General features: G+C 44.7%; 1 protein-coding gene across 3 annotated transcripts in view; it reads right to left on the bottom strand.

Annotated features, from left to right (window-relative positions):
* Positions 1-12,178, bottom strand: part of LOC115137173 (protein furry homolog) — a 205,759-nt gene that overhangs the window by 70,693 nt on the left and 122,888 nt on the right. For all 3 annotated transcript variants that reach the window (XM_029673300.2, XM_065024673.1, XM_065024674.1), the window contains exons 38-46: positions 11,116-11,266; positions 10,617-10,720; positions 8,168-8,356; positions 3,762-3,963; positions 3,047-3,168; positions 2,633-2,820; positions 2,378-2,472; positions 1,371-1,607; positions 825-1,183 (exon numbers count right to left, since the gene is read on the bottom strand). In XM_029673300.2, coding sequence (XP_029529160.2) covers positions 825-1,183; positions 1,371-1,607; positions 2,378-2,472; positions 2,633-2,820; positions 3,047-3,168; positions 3,762-3,963; positions 8,168-8,356; positions 10,617-10,720; positions 11,116-11,266 — 1,647 coding nt within the window. The remainder of the gene's footprint in view (positions 1-824; positions 1,184-1,370; positions 1,608-2,377; positions 2,473-2,632; positions 2,821-3,046; positions 3,169-3,761; positions 3,964-8,167; positions 8,357-10,616; positions 10,721-11,115; positions 11,267-12,178) is intronic.

Here is a 12,178-nt window from a genome sequence, read left to right as displayed (position 1 = left end):
ACAAAAACATTCAAAAGTGGGTTAACAAGTTCAAAGCAAAATTACTTTCCCTATGTTCCTCAACTGTGGTGTATGATATACCATTTTGTAGCTCTGAGTCTCTACTTTTATCCAATGTAAAAAACACCATTTCAAATTTTGCTCCATAAGACCGATTTGAGCTGGTCGGTCACAGCAAGGAGGCCTACAAACCTGACTCAGTTACACCAGCTCTGTCAGGAGGAATGGGCCAAAATTCACCCAACTTATTGTGGGAAGCTTGTGGAAGGCTACCTGAAACGTTTGACCCAAGTTTAAGTTGTTTAAGGCAATGCTACCAAATTCTAATTGAGTGTATGTAAACTTCTGACCCACTGGGAATGTGATGAAAGAAATAAAAGCTGAAATAAATCATTCTCTCTAATATTATTCTGACATTTCACATTCTTCAAATAAAGCGGTGATCCTAACTGACCTAAAACAGGGAATGTTTACTGTCAGGATAATATTAGAGAGAATGAGAGAAAATTGTGAAAGAATTGTGAAAAACTGAGTTTAAATGTATTTGGCTAAGGTGTATGTAAACTTCTGACTTCAACTGTAGCTCAGTACTAGGATTATTTATTTTATTCAGTCATTATCTTTATCAAGGGTTTCGATTATTTCAGACTCCACCGTACATACTGTATATACCAATTAGCAGACGCTGTTATCCAAAGAGACTTCCAGTCATGTGCGCATGCATTTATAATATGGGTTCCGCAAGCTGAAATTTAAGCCTTTACCATATCGTTGCAAGTGCCATGCTTTACCAATTGAGTCACACGGGACTACAGATAACATACCTATGGCTTGTGAGGTGTCCACCACGGGCACCCGCGAGACAGGCGTGAGCTGGCAGAAGATGTGCAGGGTGAGGTCGGTGGTGGAAGTGGACGTGAAGCCCTTGAGGAGCAGCTGCTGGAGTCCGGCGAAGCCACTCCACCTCAGCTGGCCCTGCAGCTTCTCCAGCCGCTCCCTGTTCTCCTGCTTGTCCAGGGCCACGTGGGCCAACAGCTTGAGGAGCAGCCGCAGGGACATCTGGTACTCAAACTCAAAGTCTGACTCCATCAGGGACACAGCAACCCAGAAGATGGTGGCCAGCAGGTTGGACGGGTGGTTGACGTTGGCTGGGTCACTCAGGGGCTCTTTGGAAGAGGACGGACTGCGGAGGAGAGCAATGCGTTTATTTATTTTAGGCTTTCTATCCCAATAGATGCCCCTTGTGGCACCCCCAACGTTTTACCAAGGTGTATCCTTATGAACATATGACCTCAAAATGACTGGGAGATGCCAAATGAAAGGATTCATAAAAATTGCTGTAGTCTACTTGGCTACTTGCTGTCCCCTACTTGCGGTTCTTGGTCAGCCCTCCCTGCTGGGTGCAGGCCTGGACGCGGTCCAGTGTAGCGCTGCGAGGAGGGTCGGATGAGCGGTCAGCCTCACCAAACCTCTTGGGGACGGAGTAGCTCCTCTGGTGACGGCTGCGCTCGGCTGTCCCCACACCCTGCTGGAACAGGTTCAGCTGCCCCGTGCTCTTCCTGTTGGACACCAGCTTCCCGCTGGTAAGGAAGTCTGGGGAGGATGCCCTGGAGAGCCAATAAGAGACTAGCGATGAGTTGAAACCCTTAACAACCTGGCATACAAATACCTAATAAAGGATTGGCGTACTCAACTCTAAATTGTTTGAACAAACAGCTTTGGGTGCTGGGTTGTAAGGTCGTAAGTGATAATAGATGTGTGAACTCTGTTGATGCAGCTACTACATTTTGTATATTCTTATTCCTCTCCATTCCTTATTCCATTAGGAATGTTGTGGAATTGTTAGATATTGCTACACTGTCGGAACTAGAAGCACAAGCATTTTGCTACACTTTCAATAACATTTGCAACCATGTGTATGTGACCAATAAATTGTGATTTGTTGCTGCAGCTACTACTTTCTGTTTCTCTATTGGTTCACTTTACTGATTCAGTCTGAACCTTCTCCAATAAAGGGGCACTTGGACAGGCTTAAAAGTAGCTAGTCCAATCAGTGTCCTCTTAGCAACTGTGGGCAGGTTTAGCTTATGTTGCATTTGGAGAACATCAAAAGATTTGGACTTCTGATTGGTTGAAGGTGATCCATTTGCTGACTTAGTCTTGTTTTATAACGCCAGTAATTACAGCCATTCTTACAGCCAGAACAGTGTGGGTTCCAGGCGAATATAAAGGTCCATTACCTGATCTAGTGGTAGTGCTTCCGCCCCCAGACCACATGCCCCTGGAGGCAGCAGTTCGTTCGCAACGCAATTTATGTACTGTATCCCAATCTAGCTACATGTTAATACATTTGTTTTAAAGTGATCTGCAAACCAACCTGTTCAGGATAGCCATTAGGTCATTGTTCTTGAGACATTCAGCCAGGTTGTCCACCACAGACTCTAAGGTGAGCAACACTTCCATAACATAACCCTAGAAGAGCAGGAGGACATTAAAACTGGGTATCTGCACAATCACACGCACGCACACACGCACGCACACACTCGCGCACACACTCGCGCACACTCACACTCTCACACACACACACACAGGAACACACAGACACTCCCCCGTTCCCTCCGCCCACACACACCTGTACTTCCTCCCCGTGCTCCCCCACCACCTCCACCAGTCGCGAGAGCAGGTCGAACACGGCGTGGGCCGAGAGCGGCTGCCGCAGCCCCCGAACCACCTGGAAGGACCTCCCGGCGTAGTGGCGTGACAAGCTACACAGACCCATCTGCAGAGCTATGTCACTCAACTGCTGCTCCAGGTGGAAGTCTGGCCCACACAGGAGAGGTATGAGACACACACGCACAAAGCATGGGCACGCACACACACATGCATGTTCGCAAATACACATATATGCGCGCACAGACACACACGGGCACACTGATGTCGGACTACGCTTTTACAAGGCAATAGGTGAAAGGAAGTGCAGTGCTTCCGGCATGAGCATGTAGTGTGGTAAGGTGTAGAATAGCGCTAGACTCTTGGGGAGGATTACCTGATTTGGACTCTTTGAACACCGACACCACATAACGCAGAAAGTTGACAAGCTGCTCAGTGCTTTTTGAGGTCTGGTTCTTGGGTGAGATAGCTTCGTGACACCACATGGGGCCACAGGCCCTGGAAAACAATAACACAATTGTTTATGATATCATAGAGAGGATAACAAATGTATAATTCAAACAGAAGTATACCAGTAGGGTGAAATTGCCCCTAGACGCTGATCTTGGGTCAGTTGAGAATTTTCCTTACTAATGGTTGAGGTTAGGATGGGAGAGGAACTGATCCTAGTACTGTACTTAGGGGAAAGCAAAGTGGAGCTTCAGTGGTGTTGCTACTTCAACAATGACAAGTTTGTTGTTGTGTTAGCCACACTAGACCACTAGGTGGCGTATGACGTGAGGAGTTGGCTCCCTGTTCTCTCACACTGACATCAAGTTGATTAAACCGACATGAAATTGCATGGCCATATACATCTTCAAGATGAAGGCCTGCAAATTATATTTCCGTTTGCCTTTGCCAGGATAAATAGCTAATGAAGTTCTAGTGTTCCACTCAAATCGGTGTGTTTGTGCATGCGTGTGCGAGTGTCTGTCTGTTGGTAGTGGTACATACTATGTGACTGACTGGTTGGCCGACTGCCTGTTTGTCTGTCTGGCCGACTCTCTGCATGTCCGTCGGATTGTACGTCCTTCGGTCCGTGGCCAACCTACCTGGTGGTGAGGAACTCAATCAGCTTGTTGGTCTTCTCGTCTGTCTCTGAGGGGCTCTTCAGCTCCTCCGCCTCCTGGGAGGAGATATGGGGCAGGTTGGAGGTGCTGCCTCCCAGGCTGAGGCTGGAAGAGGTGGACGAGGAGCTGAGGCCAGAGTCTGGTACTGGGGATGCCTGGCCCTCTCGCAGGAAGTCCATCCCACCTAGGAGGGAGAGGGAAGGAGAGGAAGAAGATGAGGAAGGGAGCGGGAGAGAGAGGGATGAAAGGGGATGGAGGGGAGAGGGATGAGAGGGAAGGAGAGGAAGAAGATGAGGAAGGGAGCGGGAGAGAGAAGGAGAAAGGGATGAAAGGGGGATAGAGGGAGATGGAGGGGAGAGGGATGAGGGATGAGAGGGGAGGGGAGAGGGATGAAAGGGGGATGGAGGGAGATGGGGGGAGAGGGAAGGAGAGGAAGAAGATGAGGAAGGGAGCAGAAGAGAGAAGGAGAAAGGGATGAGAGAGGGATGAGAGGGAGGGGAGAGGGATGAGAGGAGGGATGAGAGGAGGGAGAGGGGAGAGGGAAAGAGAGAAGGAGAAGGAGAGGAGTCAAAATAGGGACTGTTCAGAAGGCACAAGACAGGATGAAACGCGTTGAAACAGAGGAGGTGCAACGTGAACTTCAAAACCGTGTTTAATGAACAGCACCCAGTTAACGTTTTGTGGTTTCACATTACTTCCTCACTGCTCCTGTTGTGAATCCAATGCAGCAAGGTGTGAGGTGAACTCTATGCTCTGTTTTTCTATATTATATAACTAGTGAATCCAAGAAACCAGCTTGTCCCTAGTCAGGTCAAGTGAAGTTTTCTTTATCGAGTCAAGTATGTCATAAAATAATAATGCTATCACCAATATATTTTTTAACAAGAGGATAAGTAGTACTATGTTGAATACAGTGGAGGCTCCTCAGAGGAGGAAGGGGAGGGCCATCCTCAGTGAAATTCATAAAAATACAAAATAATGAATCAAAGCTATCCTTTTTAGATAAACTATACTAAATATATTCCCGTCACCAAATAATGGATTTAACACACTGCAATGAAGTACTACAGTAGCCTCAGCAGCACTCTGTTGTAGCCGGTATAGCAGGAGGACAGCTAGCTTCTGTCCTCTGGGTACATTGACTTCAATACAAAACCTAGGAGGCTCATGTCTTTCATCCCCTTCCATAGACTTAAACAGTAATTATGACAACTTCCGGAGGACATCCTCCAACCTATCAGAGCTCTTGCAGCATGAACTGGGATGTTGTGCACCCAATCAAAGGATCAGAGAGATCAACTGCAGCTAGCTAGTTTAGCTTACTCAAACACCCAGCTCAAACAGAGGGATCCTATATTAGCTAGCTGGCTATGGCTATCCAGCACTGGAACTCTTCCAAGTCAAGGTAAGCTTTTGGTTTTATTCATTTATTGCCATCGGGGCCCGCTGGCGTAAACTACTAATCTGCTTATGCAGCTAGCTAGATTAGCTTACTCAAACATAGAGGGATGCTATATTAGCTAGATGGCTATGGCTATCCAGTACTGGAACTCTTCCAAGTCAAGGTAAGCTTTTGGTTTTATTAATTTATTACCATCGGGGCCCGCCAGTGTAGCTATTAATCTTCTTATGCAGCTAGCTAGACTAGTTTGCTCAAACATAGAGGGATGTTATATTAGCTAGCTGGCTATTGCTATCCAACACTGGAACTCTTTCAAGTCAAGGTAAGCTTTGGTTTTATTAAATTTATTGCCACCTTGGCCCGCCGGTGTAACTGCTTTCTGACTGTACACTGTACTGCATGATTGTAGTGGGTTTACTAAAGCGTTAATTCTAGTAATTCTAGTTGCCTATGACGTGACAACAATGTAGGCTGTGTGTTGCGGTTAACGGTCATGATGTTTTTTCGCCTGGTCACAGACAGCTGATGTGTTGTGCAATGAAGTCCACAAGCGAAGGAAAAAGGTGAGAGGAGGAGAGCGCGTAGATAATTGCGAGAAGGAATTATATATAAAACGAGCAAAGTGATCATGCTGTTTTTATGTGGCTGCTATGAAAGTGAACTGTTTGCGTGTGACCAGGGGTGTATTCATTCCGCCGACACTGTTGAAAACATTTTCTTAAATGGAAGCAAACGGAACAAAACGGGGATAAACATACCTGACTTTGTCAAATAGAATCTCTAATTTGCAACTGTTGGACTAATGATTACACCCTAGATCAGCTAGATGCAGGCAAGCTTGTGCAAGGCGGTATTGAATGTGTTGCTGTCTGTCACCTTGATTAGTCAAAATTCTTTCTAGTTTACGTTGTAAACTTTCATTCATAGGCTAGGATGTAGCAAACTCATGATGCGTACAGGGAAAATTGAAGTATCATGTAGTAGGTTAAACCTATCGATGTTACATTGAGCTGGGTGAATGGAATATGAATGACTGTCATCCAATATGCTGTAATAGAAATAAGAAATAATATCATCCTCCATTATCTTAAACGGCACCAACCGCCACTGGTTGAATATGTAACTTTCTAGACATGGCAATTCGCATACTGCCCCAACAGATCCACAGATGACGCAATCTCAATCGCACTCCATACTGCCCTTTTCCACCTGGACAAATGCAACACCTATGTGAGAATGCTGTTCATTGGCTACATCTCAGTATTCAACACCATAGTGCCCACAAAGCTCATCACTAAGCTAAGGACCCTGGGACTAAACACCTCCCCCTCTGCAACTGGATCTTGGACTTCCTGATGGTCCGACCCCAGGTGGTGCGGGTGGGCAACAACACATATGCCACGCTGATCCTCAACATGGAGGCCCCTCAGGGGTGCGTGCTTAGTCCCCTCATGTACACCCTGTGAACCCACAACTGTGTGACCAAACAAGACTCCAGCACCATTAAGTCTGCTGACGACACAACAGTGATAGGCCTGATCACAGACAATGATGAGACAGCCTATAGGGAGGAGGTCAGAGACCTGGCAGTGTGGTGCCAGGACAACAACCTCTAATTCAATGTGAGCAAGACAAAGGAGCTGATCGTGGACTACAGGAAAAGGCAGGCTGAGCAGGCCCCCATTAACATTGACGGGCTGTAGAGGAGAGGGTCGAGTTTCAAGTTCCTTGGTGTTCACATCACCAATGAAGTATCATGGTCCAAACACACCAAGACAGTCATGAAGAGGGCAAGACAACACCTTTTCCCCGCAGGAAAAGGCATGGGTCCCCAGATCCTCAAAAAGTTTTACAGCTGCACCATCGAGAGCATCCTGACCAGTTGCATCATTGCCTGGTATGGCAACTACTCAGCATCTGACCGTAAGGTGCTACAGAGGGTAGTGTCTAAAGCCCAGTACATCTCTGGGGCCAAGCTTCCTGCCATCCAGGACCTATACACTAGGCGGTGTCAGAGGAAGGCCTGAAAAATGTCAAAGACTCCAGTCACCCAAGTCATAGACTGTTCTCTCTGCTACCGCACGGCAAGCGGTTACGGAGCTACAGGTCTAGGACCAAAAGGCTCCTTAACAGCTTCTACCACCAAGCCATAAGACCGCTGAACAATTAATCAAATGGCCACCCGGACTATTTCCATTGACCCCCCATTGTTTTTACACTGCTGCAACTCGCTGCTATTATCTATGCATAGTCATTTTACCCTTACCTACATTAACAAATGACATCGACTAACCAGTACGACTAACCTGTACCTAGATTAACCATGGATAAGAGCAATGTGTCCAGTGCTACGCTCCCTCCCATAGACCCCCTTAGAACCACAAGGCTGTCTGTCTAAGATGGTCAGTTTGATAAAATGGGAAATTCCTTTATTTAGCAATTTAGCCATTTTTTTTTTTGTAAAAAATATAAAACGCAACATTTTATAGAGTTACGGTTCATATAAGGAAATCATGAAATTAAAATAAATGAATTAGGCTCTAATCTATGGATTTCACATGACTGCATATACAGATATCTGTTGGGGACAGATACCCCAATTAGAGCCCAAATTAACTGTGTATCCCAGCTCCAAAGTAAACAGCATCTGTTGACAGTCAAATGCCCTGGGTCATGTTCATTCGGCACAAAACGGGATGAAACAGGTAGGGACTATTAGAAGTTGTCCAATAAGAAATGCTCATTTCCAATTTTCATTTAAACCCCCCCTTCCAAACAATGCATAAAAATCCATTTGGAAACCACCATCTCAGAACTGATGACATGTAATTGCAGATGCTTATTTTAATTGTTATAGTTTTAAAACATCAACTTTGATTTAGACCACACATGTTATGATAATGATAAACACAAAACGTTAAAAAAAAAAATCAGTTGCATTCCCTAATGTACACTGCCCAGGAATCTATTCTGTACTGTGTACTACCTGTAGTAGTGAAGTATTCAGGCTGGTAGCTTGACTTGCTGGTCAAGGTCTTGCTGCTATTGACCTCTCGTGTCTGCAGCAGGACGGAGGCGATTTTCTGGAAGTTGCGGTTGCAGGACAGCGTGATGAGTAGGTGCAGGAGGAGACGCTTGCTGTGCTCAAACACCTCGGGACGGTAGTGATCCATGCCTGGTGGTGAAAAAAATACATCATAATACAGTGACAGCAGATAGAGTGGAGTCCAAAATGTTTGACACCCTTGATAAAAATCTGCAATAATTACTGTATAAAATAAATAAGTCAAATACTGAGCTGTATTGTATGCTCAAAGAAATAGGGAAATTGCTCAGAGAAAGGGATTTGGTTAAACAAGTAATACTTTTTTTCTCTCAAAAAGGTAGGGGTCAGAATTATTGAAACCCCTAAAGAAGAAGAAATATAGTAGAAGAAATATAGTAGTAAAAATTTGAGTACTTGGTCCCATATTCCTACAGTAGCATGCAATGACTACATCAAGCTTGTGACTCTACAAACTCATTGGATGCATTTGCAGTTTGTTTTAGATTAAGTTAGGGATGCACGATATAACGGTAAGCATATCGGAATCGGACGTAGCTAAAAATGCCAACATTAGCTTTGGCCCGATGTCTAGTTTAACGGTGATGTGCAAAACCGATGTCAACGCTGACGTGCATACCTATATAACGTAGGTAGATGTAATGACGCCATGAAAAATAAAGCGCTCCACAGAATAAAAGCATAGAAACACTAAGGACACACTCCAACAACTAAACAAGTTCAAGTCGAGCAGTCATTTGAAAGAGTAAGAACATTTCAGTGAGACAACTCAAAGGCTAAATCCATTAACACCAAGATAATGAAATTCATTGCCCAAGACAATCAACAGTGCTCTAAACATCGAGCACCTCAAGCCCCGGTACACACTACCAAGTAAGTAGTTTTTCAGCGCTATTTTTCAGACGTTGCCCTACCAGAATTACATAGTATTGTTGAAACGTACATTTCAGCGAGACAACGCAAAGGCGAAATCCATTAACGCCAAGATAATGGAAATCATTGCCTTTGACAATCAACCGTTCTCTGCCGTGGATGATGTTGGCTTTCGCCGAATGGTCGAGCACTGGTACACACTAGCAAGTAGGCACTATTTTTCAGATGTTGCCCTACTGGAGTTGCACAGTACTGTTGAAACGCACATCCATGAGCTACTTGCTGTGGGGCGTCACTGCTATTAGCTTCACGACTAACATTTGGACCATATACGTCATATACGTCAGCCCCATGAGCATGCTGAGTCTGACAGCACAGTGGGTCGACGAGGATTTCGTACTGAGGAAAGCCATATTGCATGCTCAAGAATGCGCTGGTTCTCATACCGCTGCTGCCATTTCAATGGCATTTGAGAACACGACCAACTGACTGGAGAAATAAGCTCATCAACTGCATCTGCAGCAGATGTGATACCCTCTATCATGGCAATGAAACACCTGCTCAACAAAACCTATGTCGGAAGTTAACTTGGAAAAGTACTCTACAAAGAGGCTGTGATCAAGCAACTCGGTGGCATTCTCTCTGAGCTTCTACTGTGTCGCCACCATGCTTGATGCTAGGTACAAGGGCCACTACTTCGATCGATGCAAACAAGAAACAGGGTTTCTGTGTGTGTGTGTTTCAACTATTTAACTGTACTAGAATGCTTAAAAGGCCGCAACATTTTTTTGTATCAGTTATCGGTATCGGCCAAGAATGTCATATGGTTGAGTTTTTATTTTGTCCCCAATAGAAATGAATGGTAAATAATGTAGTGTGTCATTTTAGAGTACCTTTTATTATACGCAACAATAACATTTTCTAAACACTTCTACATTTATGTGGATGCTACCTGAATGAATCGTGAATAATGATGAAATCATCTGAAACACAACCAAAATGAACTGCAAATGCATCCTACCAGTTTGTAGAATCACACGCTTGATGTAGTCATTGAGTGCTAGGAATATGGGACCAAATACTAAACTTTTGACTACTTTATTTATAACAATCCTTCAGGGTGTTAATACATTTGACCCATTTTTCTTTGAGCCATGGTATTAATATAAAATAATATAACTTCCAAATTTTGGGAGCTTACAATATAGCTCAGTATTTAATTATTTATATTATAGTCATTATTGCTCATCTTTATCAAGGGTGTCAATATTTCTGACCCCACTGTAAAACCTTCCATACAGCGCCTTTAGCAGTGGAATAACATGGTGATACGACACAGGGTTGGGATTCATATGTATTGCTCCATTGTCTCCATCTGTAATACGGGGCAAAGCATTTGGCAGCAAATGCCAGCTACTTTGTAGCGTGTCCGAGTTGAAGCAAGTTCGGAATCGGTTAATTCAGTACTTCCTCATTGACAAGTATGTTCTCGTCATACCCAGAAAGAGGGCGTGTAGCAGCAGTGGTAGGTGCAAGGCCCAGTCTTCTCTCACACCGTGGTCAACCACCATCTCGGTCATGAAGATCACCGCGATGTTAAACCTACAGACACATATCAACAATGTACAGTACCAGTCCAAAGTTTGGACACAACCAACTCATTCCAGGGGTTTTTGACATTGTAGAATAATTAGTGGAGACATCTAAACTATAAAAAATAACACATATGGAATCATGTAGTAGGTAAACTGACAGGGTACAAATCTGTTGTTCTGAACAAGGCAGCTAACCCACTGTTCCTAGGCTGTCATTGAAAATAAGAATTTGTTCTTAACTGACTTGCCTAGTTAAATAAAGGTACAATTGTTTTAAAATCGTGTAGGGTTAAGGGTTAAACAAATCTAAATATATTTAATGTATGAGATTCTTCAAAGTAGCCACCCTTTGCCTTGATGACAGCTTTGCACACTCTTGTGTGCGTGCCTGTGTGTGTGTACCTGTGTAGAGGTCCCTTAGGAGTGATGGTTTCAGGGAGGTAGTCCACAAGGGGAGCCCAGCAGCCTCCGTTGACAGGCATAGGCAAAGGGAGTGGCTGATTGGTCTCCACAACGCTCATCAGCCAACCAGTGTACGGCGGAAGGGGCTCACCTAGGGATCACATAGGAAGTTACACTCATGACAAAGTAGGGCAAGACTCGCCAGGCCACACCCTCTCCAGGGTCATGTTCAGTGTGGCACACTAGGGCAAAACCAGTGTTTCTTATTGGACACTTTCTAGTAGCTGGTACCTCCCCGTTTCCCTTCGTTTCAAAATGTTTCATCCCCTTTCTGCCTACTGAATGCAACCCTGTTTGCATTTAGCACTCAGACCCCATCTCTCCCCAAAGAAAATGTTATGAGCATTCCTGTGAATACATGCATCCACCATTCTACTGCCTTTCAAAGCAATAACTGTGTCTGTTGATGGCAGGCATGTTAAGTCATTGAGGAGGGCTATAGTGCAGAGGATCAGTGTTCTTTAAAGTTCTTCTTTAGAAAGGTCATTGAGTATGGCGAGCCGAGCAGGACTGTCTCAGCTCTAGCATGGTCTTATCGGTTTGTGCTTTAGCCAACTCCTCTAACTATCATTTACATTTACATTACATTTAAGTCATTTAGCAGACGCTCTTATCCAGAGCGACTTACAAATTTATGAATAAAGGCCCAGGGCTAAGGAGAGGATTCCCATCGCTGCTATAGTAGTACCATGGCTAGGGCCATCAGTACTACTATAGCAGGGTCAGGCTGTAGTCATGCAATTCGTTTCAGTTCGAGGAATTGGCTCTGACCTCGGTCGTGTTCATTAGGGCAAACCGTAGCAAGATGTTTTGCAAAAAGAAAACAAGCATTTCTTATTGGACCTTCTTGTTTCACTCAGTTGTATTCTGTTTTGTGCCTAGTGAACATGACCCAGGCTACCTCTGCTCCAGAGAGTAGAACCAATGAATAGCACAAATGAGTTTTGGGGTAACCGGCTGTTTACTGGTATTATCTGAGAGGCCCTGTCACAGAGCTGCTTGT

Source organism: Oncorhynchus nerka, linkage group LG11, assembly GCF_034236695.1.
Source record: "Oncorhynchus nerka isolate Pitt River linkage group LG11, Oner_Uvic_2.0, whole genome shotgun sequence".
Classification (NCBI taxonomy): domain Eukaryota; kingdom Metazoa; phylum Chordata; class Actinopteri; order Salmoniformes; family Salmonidae; genus Oncorhynchus; species Oncorhynchus nerka.
The sequence above is the reverse complement of the archived record's forward strand: the minus strand, read 5'-3'. Positions and strand labels throughout refer to the sequence as shown.